Here is a 24,826-nt window from a genome sequence, read left to right as displayed (position 1 = left end):
TGTCATTAGAACATATGTTACTAGGAGTCTGAGCTCATGAATACTATTCTCGGTATATTTGCTGGTTCTATGATTGTTGTCGGTTATGTTGATCCCGAACAGAAGATGTAAAAGTTTCGACAGGCCCAAGTGTCCGGTTAATGGTCAAACTGTTATGTGTTTGAATGTTGGACATTGTGATTACTCAAGTTGTCTTCCCAAAGGTGCTTAACAGCAGATTTAAATAACATGTAAAATAATAAAACGTAGACAAAGTCTTTAGAGAAAAAACTTTAATCCACCAGCAAAGTAACAGTAACTGTTTGAAGAATTTCTAAGGCAGATATTTGACAAACTTCAGATCCAAGGGTTAGTTTAAACACACAACTTAGTATTTACTGTAAAATCAGTAATAACATGCTATATTTGATATTCTGCTCTATATACCTACCTGAAGTTCCAGGTTGTAAACTGTATTAGCATATAAATTACAGAGTACACTATAATTACAGAAATCATTGCACTACATGTTAGGCAGATTCAGAAAACAATGTTGCATCATACAAGTTCTTAATGTCCAGTTTTGATAATACAAAGTGTTTCTATACTAAAGCCAGTCACGGTTGTTTGGTCTGAAACATGCGAAAGATCTGTGTGCTCTTTGTGGTGCAGCAATTAAATGCAGAGACTACAGTCACATGATGTTCATATGTATGTTTTCGTCACAGGGAATGTGATTGTAAAGGACAGGCGTCGAACAAAACTAAAGAACCAAATATTTTGCACTTGAATGTTCATTGTCAACAGATTCATCGTGATATGCATCAAAATCACCATGTCCCTCAAGACTTCTTCAGTGGAAATTTCCGTCATCAAAATCACAACCATCATTATCTCCATAATCAGAATCGCCACTGTCAAAGCTCCCACTGTTAGAATTCCCAGAATGCCCACAATACACACAGAATTACCAGAATATCCACAATGCCCACAGTTCCCAGGATTACCACTGCTAAGGTTGGATGGCAGGCTGTAGGGCCCTGCTGCTGCCATTTGGACCATGTGATTAGTCTAAGATCTCGGGGTTTTCAGGGTCAGCAGGTATTGTGGGTAGGCCTGGGCGTCATGGAAGACGACCACCATGTCTGGTCCGGTCACTGAGTCGTACAACCTGTCCGAGCCTGGCTTCTTAGGTGGGACTCTCATCTGCGAGTTACCCGGGGTAGATTCCCCTACCAGCACCAGAGCCAGGAATATAGTACCGCTGTGTGTGTAACTGTTGCTGAAATCCGCGTTAGTCGCGAAGTACACTCCGTGTCCGAACTTCGTGCCTGCAGAGAGAAACCCGAGCGATTATTTCCAAAACTCATTCAACACACACACACACAAACCACACACACACTATCACACACAGACACACAAACCTAACACACACACGCACACAAACCTAACACACTCACTTCCACACCAAATGCTAGCAAAGAGGTCCATCACATTGTTAGCATTTAAAATGCATCACGTGACTTTGTCCTCTTCTGAATTTTCTTGAGCATGAGCTTTGGCTGAAATTTAGTTTCTCATTTGTTCATTTATTCTGGGAAGGATTTTTTAAATCGGTTTTAACGAGTGTCTTCTCAAGTTACTGTTAAATTTTATATACACATTGCCCTACTGATAGAAACGATTTTATCATTATCGGCTCATATGATAATATATTAGAAATTCATAAATACGCATTTCATCACACAAAGACAATGTTGCATCCTATAGACATCAACATACAAGAAATAAGCCTTTATTAGTGACGGTTTAGTTGGTTGTATCGGGCCATCAAAGTATTTAAGTTCTGTCCTTAATGTTTGTAGGTATTATTGATAATGTATTGAATTCAGAACACGACGCTTCTTATCACCTTGACCACTTGATATTAGCTGAAATATTGCATAAAATATAGAACAGCTGCAGTCTCCTAAATACAAGTTGAAATGTTGCTGACCGTTCTGTCCACAGTAGCCACGGTTGAAACCGTTAGTGATGATGCTGCTGATGTTTGCGGCGTTGGTGCCGTGCCACAGTTGCTGCTCGTTGGCTGTGTTGGATGAGTTGTTCATTTTCATATCTCTCTTCTTCGCTCTGTACTGCTGGTACAGGGTTGGGTTCTGCACGCGCTGAATCTGACAACAAAGTACCTCACTGTTGTTTTCCAGTTTTAAACAACCAGAACTGCTCAGCCGAGAATAATGTAGAAATCACTCTTGGTGACACTCCTTACTTCTGACATTAATTTGTGAGATTATGTGTAAGATTGATATTGTCACCTAAAAATTGGGCCAGGACAAGGTTAGTACCTTGGTTTAAAAAAAACCTATATATTTCATCTTTTTTGAGGGTATTTCATCCGCCCTGACCTCTACTGGATTGAATTGACTTACTAAACATATAAAAACTTAGCTGTGATGCTAAGCTAGCTACATTCTGTCCGCAGCTTTATATGGTCAGGCATCGCTTGGTGACAGAAATGTGTTTTGATGATGTACTTACACAAATACAGTTATTATCCTTATCAAATATTATGTATTGTATTTCAATACATAATTTTATGTGATATAACTTTATACAACTGGCAGCTTGATACCACAGGTACGTACCTGAGTAATGTATAGCGTTACCATGGCGATGACGTCCCTGGATTTTTTTCTCCAGTGCCATTATAATCTTATCAGATCATAAGATGTTGTCTGTAGTTATTTGTTTACAATAATTGTTTGTAACTTACACTCTTCAAGCCATTCCTCTAGTGAGACCCACAACTTGCTGATATTCGGTAGAGGAGGGATCCAAGTCGACCAACTTGACGTTGTCTCCGTTCATTGGCTCCCAGTGGCTTGGCTGGGAAAGAACTGTACACACACACACATACACACACACATGCATATACCCAATAGCACATAAGACCAGTCCCATGAACTTTCTGACACGGCAACTTTTATGGTATTGAAACAATGGTCCTATAAACACTTTCCTGAAAGCCACCTCTAACATGCTTACTAAACATATCTCAGTTCTTATTCACTGAGGTCGGTCGTCCTTTTCCTTTGTATGCACACTTCCTGAATGTGACATCCGTGAAGAAAAAAGTGAGCCAATTCAAACACGGTTAAATTTTGTGCTCATGCTTTTCTCAAACATTTAATTCCGTTTGTATGTGTTCTACGAAATTTCTTACAACCACAAAGGAAATGCCCGCATTTCTGCTTCAACAAACCTGTTGCATTGCCACTCGTAGCTTGTGGGGCTTGGGGGTTCGAACTTTGCTTCTGCTTCGAACTCTGGCGACCACTTCCTGTCCTTGTTAGTCCCTTGCTGTCATTAATACTGTCCTGTACCGCCGTGAACACCTGTCAGCAAAGGAATGACGTCTTTCTATTAGCTAATGCCTCGTCACGTGACCTCCTCTATTGTCTTAATGCTTTCAAAGTTAAAACTGATTACTGTTGAACTAATTCCACCTTATTATCAGTGTAGATGTTGACAATTTAGACACAAAACATGTTTGCCCTGATTTCTCGGGAAATAGAAAAACATTTTCTTAAGTTAGAGAAAAAATAAGCTCTCCTTTTTTGATAAGGAAAATACTTGGAAATCGTAAGCTTATCGCTTTATGTTTTGCTTCCAGAAATGTTAAAAAAATATTAGAGGATTGTTGGTCAGATCATAGATGATCTTCTCATTAACACCCGGAACAAGGGAAGACCGAAGGCACTGACAAAAGTTGATGAGATGGCGTACTAACCCCTCCTACAACCATCCCAACCTGTGTCCAGACAGCACCACACAGCGACTCACCTGCAGGCCGGCCGTGTCATTGGTGAAGACAATGATCTGAACTTCTTGCAGGCGATAACCACGGTGTCTGTCGACCCACGAGTATATGGAGTTCAGCAAAATCGTGGCCACTCGATCGAGTGGGTACCCCAGGAAACCTGCACCCAGGGTGGGGAACGCAATGCTTTTTGCTTCATGCTGTTTCGCCGTGTCCAGACATTCCTTTACAGCAGATTTTAGTGTCCCCTGTGGGACCCCGGGGTATGCTTGCCTAGCAAGCATTGTAAGAATAGGGTCCCTGCCATCCAGCCAGGCATGTCGTAAGAGGCGACTAAGGTGGACACCTCACCTAGAGGTAAAATAGGTTGTGGTAGGGCTAACAACCCCGCCATGTAAAAAAAAAGCATGTTACAGAAACTAAAACCAGAGAACTCGTCACAGATGGCGAAGGTAATGAAGCACACCAGGAGACTGGACTAATGACGGACGACAGCCAAACCCGAAAGGGAGCTGGCGCCCCGACAGTGGATTTACTGAAGCCGAGGCAGAAGTTGAGGGTGGGGTGCTGGAACGTCCAGACCTTGTACCAGACTGGCAGGATGCTCCAATTAGTCAAGGAGTTTGACAACTACAACTTGGACATCCTGGGAGTCAGTGGGGTCAGATGGACCGGCACGGGAAAGAGGAGACTAGCGTCAGGACATAGCATCTTGTTCTCAGGAAGATCAGACGCTCAGCACTCTGAAGGAGTAGCTCTACTCCTCAACAAGAAAACGGAAAAGGCACTGCTGGAATGGAAGCCTTATGGACCCAGGCTTTTGAGAGCAAGATTCCATTCTAAGTACACCAAGCTGACAGTGCTAGCTTGCTATGCACCAACAGAAGACTCCGAGGCAGAAGACAAGGATGCTTTTTACGATCAGCTCCAGGCAGCCTCAGAGAGCGTTCCAGCCCACGACATGTTGCTCATCATCGGCGATCTCAATGCCAAGGTGGGAAGTGACAACACCTGCAGGGAGCATGTCATGGGCAAGCATGGAATCGGAACCATCAATGACAACGGAGAGAGACTGGCAGACTTTTGTGAAGAAAACAACCTACTGATTGGTGGCACACTCTTCCAACACAAAGACATCCACAAGGCAACATGGACATCACCAGATGGGAGCACAAAGAACCAGATAGACCATGTCATCATCAACCGAAAATGGAGGAGCTCACTTCAAGATGTTAGAGCCTACAGAGGAGCAGACATTGCCAGTGACCACACTCTTGTGATAGCCACAGTTTCCCTGAAGCTGCGTCGATCACGAGGAAAACAGGCACGTCAGCAGAGAGTGGACTCCGGCAAACTGAAAAATCCAGTCATCGAAAGGGCCTTTGCTATGGAAGTAAAGAACAGGTTCCAGGCACTAGGAGACCAACAAGAGATGACCTTAGACGACTTCAATCGAATCTTACAGGAAACAGGAGAGAAAATCCTGGGATTCCAACGGAAAAAGAAAGAACAGTGGATCAAAGAAGAGACATGGAAGAAGATAGAAGAGAGAAAGTCAGCCAAACAAAGAATCAACAGCACCAGATCTGAACGCCTGAAGGAACAACTCAGACAAAGATATGCAAAACTAAACAAAGAGGTAAAGAGGATGACAAGAACCGACAAAAGAGACCATATAGAGAAACTGGCAGATGAAGCAGAAAAAGCAGCTAGCAAAAATGACCTGAAGACACTGTACAAGATAAACAAACAGCTAAACAACGGGTTTAAGAACAGTGATGTGCCAGTGAAAGACGTGAACGGTAATGTCGTCGAGGGAGAGACAGCAAAACTACAGCGCTGGAAGGAACATTTTGAGTCGGTTCTGAACAGACCAGATCCCCCTCAGCTTGCAGACATCCAGCCAGCAGCTATAGACCTTGACATCTGCACAGACCCACCAAGCCTGGAAGATGTGACAGCAGCAGTCAAGACAATGAAGAGCGGCAAAGCACCAGGGGCAGATGGAATAACAGCAGAGATGTTGAAAGCAGATATAAATGTGACAGCTCCCAAGCTGACTGAAATCTTCAGACAAGTTTGGGAATCAGGGCAGCTCCTTGCTGCGTGCAAGACAGGGCTCATCTTCACGTTACCAACGAAAGGAGATCTTGGAGACTGCAATAATTGGAGGGGCATAACACTTCTCTCCCTCACCAGCAAGGTCTTCAGCAAGATTGTTTTGTCAAGACTGACGCAAACCTAAGGCATTGCGGAGTCCCTGCAAAACTTGTTCAGGTCATTGCAATGCTGTTCAGCGATTTCAAATCCCAGGTTGTCTGTGACACGGAGCTCTCAGACCCCTTCAGCGTCAGTACCGGGGTGAAGCAGGGCTGCATTCTGTCACCGTTCCTCTTCATCCTGGCCATGGACTGGATCATGAAAACTTCCACCGACAGTGAGAGGAGAGGGATCAGATGGACCATGACTATGAAAGCAACAACAACGCTGCAAGACAGACTTTGCTGATGACATTGCCCTGCTGTCACACCGCCACCAAGACATGCAGGAAAAAACAAAGGCCTTCTCGGAAACAGCTGGAAACCTTGGCTTGAAGGTTGAGCTAAGATGCAAACATAGAGGAGAATTCACTGCTGACAAATCCCGTTATTCAAACTGAACACCCTTGTATCGTAGGCGGACTCTATAGAAAAGATTGTTCACATGATGGACAAAATGTGACAAGACACTTACTCCTAGAAATCTGAAAGTATGCAAACCGACTCAAGTAGACAATTGCAAGGGAGACAACTCCTTTAGTGATATCTGTTGACATCCTGCTTTATCTCCCTTTAGAGTGTATTTTATTTTATATAAATGTGACCAGAAGAGCTAAAGAAATATGTAAACTGCTGACAAACAGTGTCAGTCCTGTGATAATGCCTCAGTCTTCATATCGCTTGTAACGGGGTGGGGTGGGAGAGTGGTGAGGGAGTAGTTTCTATTTTTAGACACTATACAACAGTAGGAAGTAGCGGGCCCTGCGAGACATGTTCGTGTCTTTACCTTGAGAACACGGCACAGGTAAGGCTCCGTGCGTCTCTTTTCATGTTGTTGTCTGTTGATCAGCAAGTACAGGTTGCATCAGGTGTGTTGACATACATTTTATTGTCAAATCGAGTGTCTGGTGTCAGTCATGTAGCTCACACTTTGCCGTCAGAGAATGTAGACTGCTGTAGATACTGTACTGCTCCGCTATTTACTGTACTAAGTTATATACAACTACAATAATTCCATCATATCTGTCACTTTCCAGCTCTTACAAATATGTATATACGTTCCTGTTTCTGTCACTAAGGAAATATTGTCTCATACAACTAGTGAGGTGTATAACATAAACAAAGTAGTAACCCCAGTTAGCAGAAAATTCTACTTTCGATTTCGTTTTGTACCTACTGGGGACATCGAGCACATTCGCCCCAGACCTCACCAGCATTTTTGTGTTCCTTCAGAGAAATGATTTCTGCTGCACATTTCCGTGAGAAAAATTAAAACAATCATTAGTGCATAAACGATTCTACAAACACCAAGTCACCAAAGAAAGAAAAAAATATTTATAAACAAAGTAAGCTTACAGTACACAGACTACAACAATTCAGCAAAGCAAGCAGCAGGCAAAATTTCAAGGAAGAGGACTACTTACTCTGATGCATTGAAACAGCTCTCCGATTTAAAGTTTTATTAAATGCACCCCTCAGTTCTGTCTTACTTTATTGTTTATTTCTTTATTTATTTCCACAGAACACATTTGATAATTTTGTTATAAGTTAGTAAGTATACCACCATTGAAAGGATCTCATTTGTACTAATTTCTGTACCTTTTGCTCGTAAATGAGCAGTGGATTGTCGTATCTTTTAAATATATTAATGTTTATCTCAGACAAGGCAGTCGTGAATCAGTTTTCAGTGAAAGAGGTACTTGTGTATGTGGTGTATGTATCAGTATTTATTCACACGTCACATACCAAAGCACTAACCACCAATATTCCTGGGGAAAACATTAGATACATCCAGCTTTGATCTTTGAGGGAAAATGTGCGATGTTTTCAGAACTTTTCGTTAATTTAGTATAGCTATATATATATAATAACAGACTTTTATTAATGCAGTTGAGGTCTGTGTGCGGTCAAGTTTGTGCCATCTGTGAAGAACCTCTGTATGTTCCACAAACATCATGGCGTCCACCTGGCCACCAGTCAAATCAAACACTGGAGTTAACGTGTCCAAGCTCGTGGCAAAACTCCTACATCATGACACAGTTCTGCTTGACTTACTTGGAGAACTGATGGACTGTCACTGCTTGATAGACAGGAGCAGCATAGCCAGTGGTAACATCCTAGTGATCCACGGAGACCCCAGGAAAGTGGCAGACGTCATCCACAAAGTTGTCGACGAAACAGATGTGAAAGCTGATGAAAATGACAAAGAGGTTTTAACCGTTTTGGACTCGTTCAAGGAAAGATTCCGCGCTCAGTTTGAAACCAATTTTGAGCAAGACAATTCCACCTTCAAAACAGCTTTTCACAGAAAAATAAGCGATGAAGTGAAGCCTAGTATCTTATCGCTGACTAATAAAGATGGTAGACTACCGTTGTCAAGGCACCAACTGAGCTATCTTCACTGTCATTTGGATCATCTAAGAGAACAAGTTCGTACATCTTGGCCTGAAAGTGCTGTCATCATCAATGTGCAGAACGAAGCCAAAGGACAAGGAGGTTTGGTAGTTTCTTCCAAGCGACACGATTTCCAAGGTGTAATAAATTTCCTTCATCTTTTCATGGCAAACATCAAAACATCTTCAAAAGAGCTGGATGCTTCACGGGCACTTTTTCTTAGCGGTGTGAAAGGTCAAAGAGATGTCACGCGATTGCAAAAGGAACATCAGTGTCAGATCTCTGTCATTTTACCTGGACATCAGGTGTTGGTGCGAGCTGAGTCTCCTACAGGACATCGTCTCTTCCTGTGTGAAGGCAACATGGCCGCCACTGACTGCAACATTTTAGTTCTACCTTTCAGCGAGAATCAGAGGGGTTGGACAGCTACACAGAAACGTGTTCTTGACAGAGGTGAGACCCAGTAAAGTGTTACAATAACAGTAAGTGGTCATATTGTAGTGCTGGGTTATATATTTATTTATATGTATGCGAGTGTGAGTATGGTTGTGCGTGCGTGAATCTTTGTTTTTGGGTTGGTATGATGGAAATATTTGGATCCATTATGAATGTTCCTTGCTAATAACCCAGAGAGCCCACTTGTCCTTTAACTTTGATGATATTTTATAATATACATTGGGTTCCCAGTCACTTTATCCCCAGACACTTCATCCCCGACACTTCATCCCCGACACTTCATCCCCTAGACTTTTAATCCCCAGACACTTCATCCCCAGACACTTAATCCCTAAACTAAATCCTTAACTATAAAAATTATGAAGTCAGCGAAAAATTTAATTGAAATTCAAATTCAAATCATGCTATTAACTTCAACGTCATTTGAACATCTCAGTGGCGTAGGAAGATGTTCGGCGTTGGGGGGGGCAAACTCCCTGCTGACAGTGAACGGCGTTCGCACTCGCACATTACGTAAAAAAGATGGGGGGGGGGGTACTGCACGCACGCACGTACACAGTGGTAGCATCACAACACGCTGTTATTGTTAAAAGGCAAAGCAGAATTAAATAAGAAAAAACAAATTGAAGAATGACTCCCCGGCTAACGCATTCACAACGCATACTGGCCAGGGTAGCCATCGGGTGGAAAAACAAAGGTAAATATTAATTAAGCCTACTCACCCAACGGCTCGTGACACGCTTTGTTCTATCTCACAACAAACGCGGGGAAAATGGTTGCTGGAACCCTCTTCTAGACACCACGCCAGTTCCAGCGACAGTACACACAGCACGTGGCAATTTAAACCCCCGACTACTCCCAGAGACGGGCACAGGTCTCTCCACCAGCAAAAAATCTCATCTTCCGCCCCGCCGTCTTCCCAGTCCACATATACCTGTGTGGCAGGTTTCTATAGGCTTCGAGAAACCTCCAGAACCTTTCCCTACCCACAGGGCCCAGCGTCCGCGAGATAAAACACGTTACAAAGAGGCACAGCCCTATACCTGAACTTGGTGTCCACACACCCTGGGAAAATAGCCCCATCCACCTCAAAGAGAACCAAAGAGACCAGAGAGGAAGGGACGCAAGGCTACCGTATAATTAAGGGCCATAAACTGGCCAGACCACCGTGGCCAGGGGACGAAACTAGGGTGGGAATGGCCTCAGGGCCACCCCTTCCTCGCTCCGCTACCCGACGGTGCTGAGCCAGCGATGCGACACGTTCTATGGCCATCTACCAAAACACGGACACATATATACAAACCAAACAGTATAACACAGATAACTTATGTTGAGTACCAGCCACAGTCGTTGATGATAAAAGAGTGCCCTTGTGTAGTTTTAGAAATGTTACTTATGCACTTCCCCCTGAGTCGTAGATAGCAATAATACCAGTCTCTCTGTCTCTAAAGAAAACTACCAATATAGGGACTCAGAGTCTTTGCCTTACTTAGGTGAAGTCAAAGCCGTCAATTCGCACTAAACCGTTGGTGTCTAGTAAGATGGAAGTCCTCATGCTTCGCTAGCTTTTCACAAAGTGTAAGGGTTCCTGTCTGATTGGCAAGACTGGGGTATTGCCGTATTGGTATGCAACTAATTCGTTACTGGCTTTCTGTGTTCCCCATGACCAGTGCGGCCCCTATGGTTGTAAGCGATAGCAGATAATTTTAGGGCGACAGCGAGTGGGTGGGGGATGTTTGATGTTGGTCAAACGAAAACCGCCAAAGAAAAGGCGTCGCTTTATGGGGGAGGGGGGAGGGAGACCACACTCGATGTACCGATGTACTGTCCGGCTGCTTTCTTCGCTCAGGCTTCAACACAGCCTGCAATTAGCATGCAAACAATACCAACGGACTGTCCCCGATCTGATCGTCAGAGGTGTTAGAGCCTCCACTTGCCTCAGGGCCCGCTTTTGTGACAGTGATGACCGTCTCCTCTCTACGTTCCCCTACCTTTCTTCAGTTCTTTGCTCTTTGTGAGGAATTACGTCTCAAATATTGGGGGGGCAAAAGGATATTCCTGCCCCCCCTGTATTTTCCTTGGGGGGGCGGCTGCCCCCGATGCCCCCGCTGCCCCCCTGGTTCCTACGCCACTGCTGATCTACAACATTAGTTAAAGTTCATATAAGCTAGTAAATTTAATGTTCTTTAACAATATGATATGAAAATAGTTCTTGAGTGTTGGGGATGAAGTGTCGGGGATGAAGTGTCTGGGGATTAAAAGTCTCGGGGATGAAGTGTCGGGGATGAAGTGTCTGGGGATTAAGTGACCGGACACCTATACATTGAACACATTTCTTGTATTTGAAGGTCTGCTGACAACCAAAACTGAGTTGTATACAAATTGGATTGGCTCTCCTCCCAAGAAGCGCACTTTGATACTTCGGTGTCCGACACCAGAAGCTGGAGAAACAGTGATGCTAGTTCATGTTTCTGACCCTACGGGTGGTCCCTCTTCAGGAGCTGAAGCATTGACTCAAGAACTTGCTCAGGAGTTATCTAAAGGACTGGCTGAAGCTCGAAGGATTTCAGAACCACGTGGTGAATTCATCGCTGTACCCGTTGCCATGAGTACTCGGCAATCACTGAGTGATAATCTGGAATTCATTCTTCCTGTCATCCAAGATTACTTGGCCAAGGAAGTGATTTCTGCAACTGTTGTTCTTTACCTGGAGAAATTATCTGTGTCTGAAAAGCAGAAGCTCGTTGAAACCCTGGAGAAGAGGATAAATCAGAACTGGAAAGTTCAGACAGACGGTGGTGAGATCCTATGTGCAAAAATGATAACTTTTTCTTGCTGGAAGAAAATTGTCCTTTTATATAAGGGAGCTGTTAATCTGAAAGATATATACAGCCTCTTATGAAATAGTCTAACCTGAAATTTATGGTAGATAACATTGACCTAGGATCTTCTGATGTTTCTCACATTTATTCTTATCGACGTTTTTATTTTCGTAAAATTTCATCTTATTGTTTCAAAGGAATAATTAGGCTGATAGAGATTTAACCAAAACACAATTTGGTGGGAAAAGGAGAACTGACAATGAACAATATCGTAAATATTTGTTAAGAATTTGTTTTTAGAAAGTTCATTGACATACACATTGTCTAGCTAAATATCTTTCATGTTTTGCAGCTGCTGTTTATGAAGATAATTTCTCATCGCCAAACCTCGTTGTTGCTGGGAAGATGCAAGATATAGAAACAACATTTAGTAAGGTTTGTGTCATTGAATGCTTAACACATGAGAAGTTAAACGGGAAAGAGCATGCAATAAGATATAGTGATGTGCTGGGTCACACGGTCGTTGAAGTCCAGCTTGCACCACTTCAATGTTCGAGAAGGATCCCTGGTGTCCTGTGAGTGTGGCGACCGTGGTCCCTACAAAGTCGTTGGTTTTGCGACTTCTGTTCGAGTGCACGTCCACAACACACATCATTACAGCAGAATGTGAATAACAAAGAACTTGTACAGTTTGTACTTGGTAGAAAACCTGATAATGTTACTTAGCTCAGTGCTGATCGTCTGGCCATTGCTGCTGTCTCTGGTGTTATTTTGATGTGGATGTCTGTCCTGCATCTCCCATCGCTGGAGAGGGTGGCTCCCATGTGCTTGACTGTTGAACTCGAGTTGTATTCCATCATGTTGATCTCGGCTTTGTCGCTTACTTTGGTTTCAACCATGACTGTGTTCTTGTCAATGCTGGTGTCTATTCCATGTGCGTCCAAACTGTTAGTTTGTTGGTAAGGTGTTGCTGCCTTCTGTTGTCTGCAATGCGTAGGATCTGCCCACGATGGAAAAAGGATAGTCGTGGGGAGTTTCTCGAATAGTATTTTCCAGAAAAATGTTTGACCACACGGGGGAAAGACGGCACTCGTGACCTATGCCCTCTGTTCGGTGATAAAAGTTCTCATTTGGTTGTCCAGGAAGACTACTCTTCTGGAGCTCTTGCACAAAGCTTCGGTGAATTGAACGAGGCTCTTTAATGTTGAATGTTTCAGTTGCAAAGCCTGCATGTGCCCAGTGACATCCAGAAACGCGCATGTTTACTGGAATCTATGAACAAACCAAGACAGGTAAGTACAGTTTTAGAGGTCATTTAAAATAAAGTCTTTTAAATTTTAAATTTTGTAAATTCATCTTGTATCTAAATCACATATAATCGGAGCAAGCTCTTTTCATGCGTTACAGGAAAATTTGCGAAAAATGATTGTGTGTGTGAAATACAGCCCACTGTAGTTAAGTAAAGAAGGGACGAAACCTTTAGTTTATTCACCATTATTTTATAATCAACTGTGTCAATGAAGACAACAGGGATGCAATTAATTGCTAGTAACTGGATATAGTTCAGCGCAAAATACTATTTTTCCCAGTCTAGGCCAATACCTTCCTGACCATGATCAGATGGAGGTCAATAACATAGACGTCAGGATTGTACAGAAATACATTTGCGTTGTCAAGGCAACAGCCAATAGGAAAGCTGGCATCATGTGTTCTACCATTATGGTGACAATGCAGTTGAATTAAATGTAAAACTTATCCTGTTCACCTGACAGTGTATTCATTTCAATGTACAGGTCAGGAGATCACCCACGCAGGAAAGCGAAGCTGATGCTGAGGACAACAAAGACATTGACAAAGAGGATGATGTGAGAACAGTGTGTGTGGATGCTCTCACTGCTGATGATGGCGAGTTGTGTCAGATGTACTTCCAGAACAACGAGCAAAGTGGTGGCGGACAGTTGGCTCAGAAAACCGTTGTATGGGACGATGATACCCAGTGTTGGATGATCACTTTTGAGCAAAGGGCTGGTGAGAAATCAATATTTTAAAATAAATGTTATTGTATTCAGGGATGCTGGTATAAGGCTCTCTTTAGTTTCTGTTGTTTTAGGTGAACTAGTCAAAAGCAATCGTCAGATGTTCTTGTTGATCTTATTACACAGCACAGTTACCTAACAAAAACAAATAGTCAGTTATACTTTATTGCTATCCTTAAAGACAATTTTGAAAATGTTTCCATTATTCTCAACGAACATTCAATCGTCGATATACCTGCTTTGTTGCTCCGAACTATAATACTGTTATTTATTCTTTCTGTCTTTACAGTGGCAGCACGGGTGGCAAGTCGTCAACACACAATCAACGGTCAGCCAGTGGACGTGAAGCTTGTGTATACACCTCAGGTATCATACCCGGATAGACTGCTGTTCCACAACGTTTCTGAGAGCATATCACGTGACTATCTGACCTTGTACCTGGAGCGCATAACTGGACAGGAAGTAACGGACTTGATGTATGCTGATAAGGCTGGGGATGTCCTTGTGGTACTGGACGAGGAGCCAGGTATAACCCTACATGTTGTCTTAAGAAACTCTGTCAATAAGTCAAACAAAAATGTTTTTGATATTCTTATTTTGCAATTGGTCTTTACTGAAATAATAATCGGGTGACTGATTTTATAAAATATTAACATTAAAGTCCTAGCCACAATTTAGTAACGGCAATGAAATAATGAAAAGATACACTATATGTAAAGCACAAAGAAATGACCATACATAAGTGAATTAAGAGAAGGAAGAATGTCAGTATTATTCAAGAAAAAATATCATCATGTCCTTTTTAAGACAACGTGTAATTTATGTTTAGTATTTCTTATTATTGGTGACTGAAGATTATGTAACAGTAGCTTATACTGGTACTCAGTAGCAGTTGCACTTGTTAAAGTTTGCTATTGTCTGCCGAGAAAGTATTTTGTACCACCAAGAAATTAAGACTGCGACATCATGTTGGAAATACCATCCGCCCCCTACCCCAAACAAGAAATAAATAAACTCCCGCATAGAATTGCTTCATAGAAAAACTAATACACATCATTCAAATGGACAAGACTTCTAAAACACTCAGAAACGTCTGTAATTACAGGAGGTTTTGTCTATTGTTAGACTTTACCCAGGTGCAAGAAATGTGCCGACAAAAGAAGCTGGAGGGACAAGAGCTATGGGTATCGAGGGTACCCGTATCAAACTGCATTCTTCTTGAAAACCTGAGCGAGGCAACGAGCGAGGACACTGTGATGTATTACTTTAGTAACAAGCGGAGTGGAGGAGGTCCAGTGGAAAAAGTCGTCTTTCAATCTGAGCAAAGAAAATGTCTCGTTTTCTTTTATAACCACGAAGGTATGAAGATATTTTGCAATATGAATTATATATATATACTGGTGTAGTTCTTTTATTTTTTTTAATTGTATTGTGTGTAGTCTTTCATGTGTGTAGCATTCCTAAGGCACATGTAGGAATGTTTGTCCACCAAAGGAAAATGATGATTATAACTTCACCAAAAATATAAGTAGTTTCAATCGCGATGGGTTCAGATGTAGACGATGAGGCCACTCCGGGTCTTCTCCCACATTTGGCCTCAGCAACTAGGTCTTCTTGGGTGAGGACTGCCTCAGGATGAGTTATCGAGGGCAAATGCAAAATATCGATGGCAAGATGTTTGAAGGTGGTTTTAAGGCTGTCTGTGTCGCTCACCTTTGCCATTCAACTATGTGTTTTCTTTATCTACAGCACATACAGCATAATATCTTGAAAATAGCAAATGGTCTTTGGGGACCAAATGTCTAGGGAGCAAAATAATGTTTGTATTTTTAATTAGAAGGGAGTTACTCTTCATTTTATTAAGTTCTTTTCCTCCATACTTGGGCGTGTAATGTGCCTTGATAGTTTTGCAGGATAAAAAAGTATAAACTATTTTTCTGTTCCTTAACAGTGATCGAAAACATCCTAGGAAAAACCCATGCACTGGATGGAAGCCAGCTCCAAGTCAGGCTGTACATTGAATGTCTTGGACCATCAGGGGGTAGACGAGATGCCAGTCCTTTTACTCTGCCCAGTCGTGTAGAATTTAAAGATGTGGATAAATACAAGATGGTCTTTATTCGGCAGTCGGCTGCATTACAGCAAAGACTAGTCGAGCTACTGACGGCTTTACACGCAAAGTTGATCTCAGCAGACAACCTTTTGTCTGTGGAATGTACCCTGACAACAGCAGTTCCCCATGCAAGTCAGCTGGCTGCTTCTTGGACCAAAGATGTTCAAGACGCCGTGAAATCAGTTATCAGCATGGTCGTCGTTCTTCATCAAGAGGTGATGCAGGATGTGTGGACTGAGACCGAGAAAGCTGTGGCTGCCATCAAGCCCACGAGCCAGGACTCAGCACTCATACTCGTTTTAGCTGAAAATAGGAAGTTCATAGTGGTGGGCGTGAAGAACTTGGCTGACGATCTGATGAAGCAAGTGAAACAAATCGTCACCCAGAAGGAGGAAGAAGCTGAGCGTAAAAAGCAGGAAGTCACAGAAACTAGGAAGCTCAAGCCATTCCAGCTTCATCTTCTGACAGATATGTCATTTCAGAGCGAGGTGGCCAAGCGACACCCAGCACTTAAGGTCGAAATTTGCATAGAGAAAGGGGAGATAAGTTACCAGGGTTTGATCAGAGATGTGAAAGAAGCTCAGGTTGAGATGTACGAACTGCTGATGACTGTCAGGTCAAAAAAACTCACCATGTCCAACCTGCAGAAAACTATTTTGAGTGCAAAGGAAGGGCGAGACTACGTTGTCCACAAATTTCATGTTGACAAACTTGTGGCTGTCTGGGATGTAGACAGACAGGGAGAGGTAACTGTCTACAGCTGCTCTGACTCTGACCTTGCAAAAGCTATTCAAATAATGCAGAAGTCTGTTGTGCAGCATCAGAAAATCCTTGAACCCGAGACAACTGAGCTGCTAATGTCATCACAGTGGACCGAGTTTGTTTCTAAACTAGCTGGGGACCATTCTGGTGTCTTGAAAATTTCTCATGTTAAAAATGACCACCAACTGCTTCTAGCAGGCATAGACAGCATAATGAGTGGAGTGATAGACAAGACTGAGAAATTTCTGAAAGAGAACACCATCTACACGCTTAGCTGCCATTTTTTTCCGAGTCGTCAGTTTTTTGTGGCCAATTATTGGTGGGCCAGGGTCATCAGTATCAGCAATAATTTGAAAGCTTACAAGATCGAAGTAACTCTAGTTGAGTCTGGGCATCAGTTTCATATCCGTGGAACACAAGCAGGGTTAGAAACAATGACAAAGAACCTCGAGCAGCTGGGTTCAGAGGTCAAGTGCCACATACAGACACTGGTTGACCAGTACCAGGTTAAATTCCTGTTGTCCCCCAACTGTAAAAGAGACCTGGAAAAACTTGGCCGCAGCACCAGGTGTGTCTTTTCCTTGAAGGAGGAGCCTGTAGACCTGGTGAGCAACTATTTTGTGAAACTGTCTTATTTGTATCTTAATATGAGAATATCGTTTTGTATTTTACTAATATTTGTATCGTTTTTGAAGGAAGAAAATACAATTATAAGAAACATTCGAGCCAAAAACTTTTTCAAAGATGAAACATGTATGGACCAGATTTCAAATTCAGGTTTATTTAACGTTGAAAACAATAAGTATGAATTTCTTTGTGGTGAGAGAGTTAGGTTGAGTAGTTTAGATGAGAGGAGGTAAATCACAACAATGAGTTACATGTTCTAATGTTAAGTTAACCTATACGACGGTTGGTCTTTTGCTTCATGAAGTCGAAGCTGCTGTTCTCATTTTTTCTAAGTTTTAATGCTCTGGGAGATCATAAAAATATTCTACACTTATGATGAAGATGTGAAAACAGAAAGACTGAGACTTTTTGATCGCCTGGAAAACCCGCTTTGTGAAAATTTTCATCACACATGCGCATGGGCTTTCTTTACGATTTCTTCGGTTCATGGCATCTAAGAAACAAATCACATGTTCAACGCAACCCGAAGGACAAATATGTTCTTTGAGTTCACACATGACCAAAGATTAGGAAAATGTGAACAACCGTCCCTAATACTTTAAGCAGACAACTAAACGAACATTCCGACCAAACTTTGTCTGGACTCTGTTCTCTACAGGTGGTGCAGTCAGACAGTTCTCAGAGACTCACTAATGAAGTGACTTCAAAACCTTCAGTGAACCAAGCAACTCCAAAGCGGTCTTCAAACCAAGGTGAAAAGCAAGTGTGAAAATTTTATCATCACATTAAATTATAATTAACAATTTCCAAATAGTTTAGTCCCACCATCAGTTGCTAAAACTTACCTTGTAGTGGTGTGGGGGCTTGAGGATCCACAGAGCCATGTCGGCGGGAGCCTTGTGGTCCTGGCAGGTGAAACCAAGCCCAACAGGGGAGAGGCCAGACTAAAATGTTGTTCCCTGGCCCTCCAGGTTGGGGGTTTACTTTGGGCTAACAACCCACTCATGTAAAAATAAACTGTTACAGAAACCGCAACAGTATCACAGGGGCCTGGTGGAGGAGATTTTTGCGGCCCTTTGCTCGTGGAGGAGTAACAAGGAATAAACTAAACTTAATGTTCTATGTAGGATGAGCGGAATACCAGGTCTGACAAAAAAGATTATAATGGAAGATACTGTAATATGTTCTGTCTGCTTTGTTAACTACAGCTGCGGGTGTCTCTTTTGGTCAAAGTCGAGTAGAGCTCTCCAGCTCTTCTTTAGCAGAGGTTTCAAAACTCTTCGTGTATGGGGAATCTGATGAAAGCATAAGAAATGCCTTCAAACATTTTGATGATCTTGTGAAGGGAAACTCGACAAGCAAAAAGATCGTCGATGACGTGATACAAGATATGACTGAAGATGAGGTAAACTGCAACTCTTATCTTTTAAGAAACTGTTGAAAATAGAGAAAACTACTTGTCTAACTCTGTTTTGGCGAATAATATATGTACACACTAGAATAAATAAATAAAGTAAATTACTGAATCAGTTTAAAAGCAACACAAAGTGAAAAAACCCAAATAATATCAGGAATACACAAACTTGAACCACACGCGCGCGCGCGCACACACACACACACAATGTAGAGAGTAAGATTTACCAAACACAAAAACATAATACATGTACTGTAAAAATATTTTAATAGAAAGAGGTAGAAGTTTGAAAATATATTTATATGTTTGAACCCTGTTCCTAAATCTTCCAAAGAAATTTGAAAAAAATGTTTGCAAAAATAGTTCCATAGCGTTCTTTTAACAGAAAGAAGAATGGTTTATCATTCAAAATATGCATGATATATAAACTTGTATATATACCAGCACTTGAACGAATATTACATTTCTGCATGTGGATAATAAATTGTTTTGTTTATTGAGAACTACATAAGTATATATATATATAGAAAACGTTATAGTTATAATTAATGCAATGACCATCTATGTTGTTGTTGCTGATGACAAAGTCCAAGTGATAATGTAAATAATGTAAACTGCAATGTATAACTTACAGTTGCGAGGAATCAGGGCTATGGGGCAGTCGTGGAATGTGAAGGTGAAGGTTGAGCCTTTAGTGGGACAGGTCATCGTTGATGGAATGCATGCCGATGTGTTTGGTGCAAGCAATGAAATCATCAAGATCATTCGCGAGACTGCTCATTACAGACAGCAGGCCAACAAGGTTCAATGGTGTTTTCTGGAGGTAAAGAGATCTTAGCATTCATTTCAATGGAACTTTAATAAAAGTGAGAATTCCGGAAAGATGCACACTATCTAGCTGTCGTCAACAACGCTCAGCAACTCATCTTTTTTCTCCGGAAGCTAAAGTCTTTCTCTGTCTCCCATTGATCTCTTCAGCTCTTTGATTGATTGCACATAGAGGGCGTGCTGTCCTTCTCGTTTGCTACCATTCTCAGATCGAGCCATCCAGCCTGTTCCAAATATTTCAAGAGGGCGTTAAAGACTTTCCTATTGCGGAAATACCTCTTGCAGTAACTCCATTCTCACTTTAACCATCTGTTGTCCATGGTTAAGGAGAATGTATGTCACCATTATAAAACCAATAAAAAAAGAACAGGACGCTGGAAACAAGTTTGAATACTTTGGTTCAAAATAAAAAAAATGACACCCGCTTAGCCATTCGCGAACAGTTTTCATATAAACTTGTAGTCACAGTTTAATCTTTTCCTTTGTGATATGAGGGTTTCACCCTCAAGAAATGAATTCAGTGCTTAAAAATATAACTAAGCATGAACGTATTGATTCGACAGAACTACAAGTTTAAATGAATAGTCTGGTCACCGACTACAAGGACAATTATCCCGATCTTGTCATGCACCATTAGGCAAAAGCAATGCCTTTTATACATTTCTGTCCTCAAGGTGACACAAACTGGAACTGAGCAGAAAGAATACGGAATGTTTGAGAATCACATAATGGAATTTGCATACCAGCAAAATAAAAAGACAGCAACACTTGTGGATGCTTGTGGAGTAAAGTATATCGTCGACTTTGATTCTATGAAGGAGTATGTAGCATCTGATCCAGACGACGCAGTTGATGTGATTAGAAAAGAAAAAATTAAAGGTGAGAGAACAGCAGTTAAAATGTTTTTCATTTCATAAGTCCAAGATGATCTGAAACACAAAAGGAATTGCAGCTTGACGGTGCTATAAAATACAAAGAAAGCTCAAGGCACTCATAAGGGCATAACTTGGACATATTATTAATACAACACTGTTCGATTATACAGTGTAGTTGTAACTACTGACCTTAGAATTATGAACTTCAAGTGTTTTCGCTTGTAATTGGGTCATTATATTTATTTACTAAATGTGATCTCATTTTAAAGAAATAGTTTTGTCATTTCAGTAAAAGGTCTGTTAATGTCTGAACATGACTCCCAAACCTAATTTTTACCTTTTGATGCAGAATTAATTTTTGCGTGAATGATTATTGTCTTATATTTCTGTCTGTTAAGACACATTTGCATATTAGTTTGAGGATTTGTTTTATCTGTTTGAATCTGAAAATTTCAAATATATATTTAGATGTTCTTGTTAAATTATTTGTGCAAAGGGGATTGTCTACTATTCAGCACAAAATGTGTTATATAAATCTATCTTTTTATTTTCAGTATTAGTTGGTTTACTTTTACTATATACACTACTTATTTAAGGAAAGTATTTAGCATGAGAAATAAATAAGGCACTGTGAAGAGATTTACTATTTGATATTATACTTTTTCCTAAAAACGAAAGTCAGCACCTTTCCCTTTTGTCTTAGCAAAGTAAATAGTATAAACAAGACAAGTTGTGGTCGCCGTAACACATTAGCAACTATTATTTATTAGCAAAGTTACATTTATTTTCAGAATCTTCCCCAGCTGTCTTGCCAGAGAACTGGAAGATACGGCCAGACAAAGATGTTCTTAACCTAGTGAAGCTCGATCCTCAAAGTCCCGAGCACCAGCAAGTGGAGAAAAACTTTAGGTCCTCACAACTTTTAAAGGAAGCCATCATTTCGGTAAGAACTCTTGGTAGCTAAAGCAGGGTAGGGAAATTTACACAAGCTTTGTTAATAGCAACAGAAATGTATATTAAGTAAATAATAATAATCAGAAAGTAAATTTTGAGGGAAAAAGCAAGGAACATCCAATACGAGATAAACAGAAAACATACGAGTTCGGTACATGGTTTGTGTTAATGAGTTCATTTGTGCATGTCCAAGCGTGCTTGTGTGTGTATCATGTCTGTAGACATTTCGTAAATGCCATGAACTCCTTCATAAGGAGGAGATATGTGTGTACTACTACTACTAATTAATGATGTACTTTCGCTCCACAACCACAAACAGAAAATTGTGCATTAGAAACAATCTGTTACTGTATACTCTGTGTCTAGAAACTGATGAATCTTAACATACGTTTTACGGACTCCAAACAGTTTGAGTAGAGAATATTTTTCTCTCACAAGATTACGAAAAGCCCTCGAATGATGTTATAAATATCAAAATGGCCCTTGGAGGAAAAAACCTTTTCCACCCCTAATATAAAGCAACGATTAGTACATTTAAAAGAATTGGTCTCATTACTCAGTAAAGATGGTGTACAAGAAAGAAAATAGTGTTTTCACTTGTAATTAGGTTATTGTAGTTATTCTGTTTTGCAATTACGATGACACGCAGCTGTACTGCTCTAATTTATCTAAATTCTCATAATGGAATATGGTGGTAGTGGTGATTTTAAACTTTGTTTCCATCTCAGTGTAGTGACTAGCCCAATCAACTGCGTGATTGTATTCCACTTTCTTTGTGTTTATGAATATGTTTGCTTTATTTGCATCTTCAATTTGGTCACACACTAAAAGCATGATTTCCAGATTGAACGGATTGAGAACCCCACAATGTATCGACGGTATATGGCCAAGAAAGCTCAGCTGGATAAACAGAATTCTGGAATTTGCAATGAAAAAGGGCTGTGGCACTGCGCATCACGTGATGCTCTTTTAAAAATCAACCGCCATGGCTTCCACCGCAGCTACTGTAGCAAAAATGGTAAGAATTACTTTACCGATCATACTGGTTGGTGTTTGATTAATAGTATTTTATGTTCTGCTGGTTGTTGCCAGAACAAAAATATAATCTGTTTCATGAACAGTAAATCTACGATTTTTTAAGAGAAAGATTTTCTATAAAGATGTCCTTCACTTCATGTGTTTAACAACTTTCACAGCATCCTGGGTCTAGCAGAACAATGCAGTTTTTTAATATAGGTGTCAACAGTCGTTAATGGAGCAAGGAATACACTTAAGTTCACTCAAGCGTAACTGGAGACTTGTGTGTGTGTGTTGTAGTTACATGAAAGAAAAGACAAGAAACGAAGGGCAGGTCAAATGAGAGAGAGAGAGACTGTATGAGGAAAACAAAAGAGTGAGTGAGGTAGACAGAGAAATCAAACCGTAATTTCAGATTCCTAAATTCATTACGCAATAAGGTGGTTAAATTCTAGAATTTTATTGAGACCAAACTAAGAGTACAACAATTTTTGTAAAACATGACCTTGATAACCACTGTCCCTGTTCTCTTTGTTTGTTTATGTACTAGGCTGTTCCTAGTTTACATTGCGGTAAACCATCCCATGGGACACCTCTAACATTCCTAGGTGATGGCAGTTATAAAATTCAAAGCAGTCATAACACTTACCCTTGGATATCGTAGCACTCGGTCTTAAACTCATCCTAGTTTAGCCATATGATGTGACCGTTACTAAGTAAAATTTGAAGATGACCTTTTCGTTCTTTGTGAAGCATTGGACATATTGATGTCTTGTAAACATATATTTGACTTGGAAAACTATCTTGTACTGTGTGAACGTAGACACGGACTCATTAATAAAATAGTCTGTTATACACGAATAATGACTACACATTCTAATTTGTGACTTTATTGCTAGACATGGAACTGCAAGACGGGAAAATAGAAAGCGGAGAGGGACAATAACAGAAAGATCTAGTTAGTAAAAATGTCTACATGAAAAGAAAAATGACTAATGATAAAATGTATTACAATTATAATATAGATAACAGACAAAAATAACGTTTCAATACAGTATTTTGATTTTCATCGCAGTCTGTTAAATGGATTGCCTGTTGTTACACTGTGTAACACTGAAGCAAGATTTTGATAAAGGTGTGAGTTTCGTTTTGTCGAAAGATTGTCTTATAAGAATTTGTTTTCTTTTACAGACACGGCATGCAGTCAAGGTGTTTGCTTTGGAGTGAACTCCACCTATTGTGCAAATCCTTTTGATTTTCCTCCTGACCCCATCACAGGTCATCGCTACATCTACCAGTGCAGAGTTCTCGTGGGTTACTCAGTAATGGGAAAACACGACATGAGGTTTCTGCCAGCAAGACTACAACATATCCACTATGACTCATCAACTAACAAGCATTCAATTCCTCTTTACTATGTAATTTTTAATGACACCCAAGCCTACCCTGAATATCTAATTACTTTCAAATAAATATATGACAAGATCTGCAGTGCTTCTTCCTAGTGATGATTTCACACCGGGGGAAGGGATGAAAACTTAAAGACTCCGTCCGTCGGCCAAATATTAGCGTTTTATGTACAAAAATTCTTTCTCACACCTAAAAATGTGTTGTCAATGCTTTTATTATTGGTGAATGAGTGCAAGAGTATGTTGAGGGTTTGAAGGCTCTTTTGTATGATATTCTGTGTTTGCCATGTTCCTTTGTAGGAAAAAAAATCCAGTTTCACTGTTCAAAAATACAGCCCTGGAGCATACAAGCAAATTTATGGAGCATATCACTAGTGAGATCATTCGTCTAACATTGCGAGATGTCATCACTGTTTCTATATTAACCGTTTTATCTCAAGGACAAAATACACAATCGACAAAAATCCTTAAAGCAAGATTATGCTCACCACAAAATTAAATATTCCAGTTTTGTCTTGTAGAATTGTGAATGTCTTGCTCACAATATGCATTACAGTTTTTAAAAATAAATGAACAATTTGGGGAACATGTATTTCTTTTGTGAAATTGTGTACGTGCGTGTCTGCATGTGTGTGTGTGTGAGAGAGAGAGAGGGTGTAGAGAATGTTTGATAAATAATTTATAGTAAGTGATCGATAGTTAGTGAATCTGTGACCAACCAAGATGATGATATGTGTGTGTGTGTGTGAGAGAGAGAATAAGTTATAGTGAGTGATGGATAGTGAATCAGTGACCAAGCAAGATGGTATGCGAGTCATATAATATAATGACAAGCAACATGTGTTCAAACATCCCTTAAAATCCTGTTTTGCAGTCTTTAAAAGCAACGTTTAAATGAGTTACACAACCATGTTGAAAGTAAAAAAACGCAAACAAAAACCACAGATCTGTTGAGCTAAGATGTGAAAGTAGATGAGAAACCCAATTCATAGTTGACAAATCCAGTTATTTAAAATTATCACCGTTGCACTCGTGGTCGGACTGTATAAAAAGACTGTT

General features: G+C 40.7%; 2 protein-coding genes across 4 annotated transcripts; one reads left to right on the top strand and one right to left on the bottom strand.

Annotated features, from left to right (window-relative positions):
• Positions 1-255: 255 nt before the first annotated feature.
• On the bottom strand, positions 256-4,042 carry LOC112564224 (poly [ADP-ribose] polymerase 14-like). 2 transcript variants are annotated; one of them, XR_003099178.1, is made up of 4 exons: positions 3,826-4,042; positions 2,756-3,377; positions 1,976-2,153; positions 256-1,310 (listed from the first exon to the last, which is right to left on the bottom strand). XR_003099178.1 is itself a non-coding variant. In XM_025238899.1 (2 exons), the coding sequence occupies exons 1-2, from the start codon at positions 2,094-2,096 to the stop codon at positions 1,051-1,053; spliced, it is 381 nt and encodes a 126-aa protein (XP_025094684.1). In that variant the 5' UTR covers positions 2,097-2,324; the 3' UTR covers positions 256-1,050. The 2 variants fall into 2 exon arrangements, 1 of the variants encoding a protein (XP_025094684.1); XM_025238899.1 differs by lacking the exons at positions 2,756-3,377; positions 3,826-4,042 and having other exon boundaries at positions 1,976-2,324.
• A 2,716-nt stretch (positions 4,043-6,758) lies between these two features.
• On the top strand, positions 6,759-24,347 carry LOC112564204. Of its 2 annotated transcripts, XM_025238857.1 has the most exons (17): positions 6,759-6,865; positions 7,951-8,907; positions 11,259-11,708; positions 12,085-12,167; positions 12,950-13,024; positions 13,526-13,760; positions 14,058-14,294; positions 14,894-15,127; positions 15,720-17,248; positions 17,929-18,022; positions 18,479-18,675; positions 19,319-19,507; positions 20,187-20,391; positions 21,179-21,330; positions 22,185-22,359; positions 22,909-22,966; positions 23,550-23,646. In XM_025238857.1, exons 2-16 carry the CDS (start codon positions 8,016-8,018, stop codon positions 22,917-22,919), a joined length of 4,758 nt encoding a protein of 1,585 aa, XP_025094642.1. In that variant the 5' UTR covers positions 6,759-6,865; positions 7,951-8,015; the 3' UTR covers positions 22,920-22,966; positions 23,550-23,646. The 2 variants fall into 2 exon arrangements, with proteins under 2 accessions (XP_025094642.1, XP_025094641.1); XM_025238856.1 differs by lacking the exon at positions 22,909-22,966 and having other exon boundaries at positions 23,550-24,347.
• The last annotated feature ends 479 nt before the right edge of the window (positions 24,348-24,826 follow it).

The sequence above is a fragment of the Pomacea canaliculata genome, linkage group LG5 (genome assembly GCF_003073045.1).
Source record: "Pomacea canaliculata isolate SZHN2017 linkage group LG5, ASM307304v1, whole genome shotgun sequence".
Taxonomy (NCBI): Eukaryota; Metazoa; Mollusca; class Gastropoda; order Architaenioglossa; family Ampullariidae; genus Pomacea; species Pomacea canaliculata.
This window is presented reverse-complemented; position numbering and strand designations above follow the sequence as displayed.

What these genes read in the sequence shown, in the direction of transcription:
- LOC112564224 (XM_025238899.1), bottom strand. Translation starts at nt 2,096, where the DNA reads ATGAAAATGAACAACTCATCCAACACAGCCAACGAGCAGCAACTGTGG. An exon ending in TGGCTACTGTGGACAGAACG is followed by an intron (nt 1,311 to 1,975) that starts GTCAGCAACATT and finishes TTCTCTCTGCAG; the next exon opens with GCACGAAGTTCGGACACGGA.
- LOC112564204 (XM_025238856.1), top strand. Translation starts at nt 8,016, where the DNA reads ATGGCGTCCACCTGGCCACCAGTCAAATCAAACACTGGAGTTAACGTG. An exon ending in TTCAATGGTGTTTTCTGGAG is followed by an intron (nt 19,508 to 20,186) that starts GTAAAGAGATCT and finishes TCTGTCCTCAAG; the next exon opens with GTGACACAAACTGGAACTGA. An exon ending in TAGAAAAGAAAAAATTAAAG is followed by an intron (nt 20,392 to 21,178) that starts GTGAGAGAACAG and finishes ATTTATTTTCAG; the next exon opens with AATCTTCCCCAGCTGTCTTG.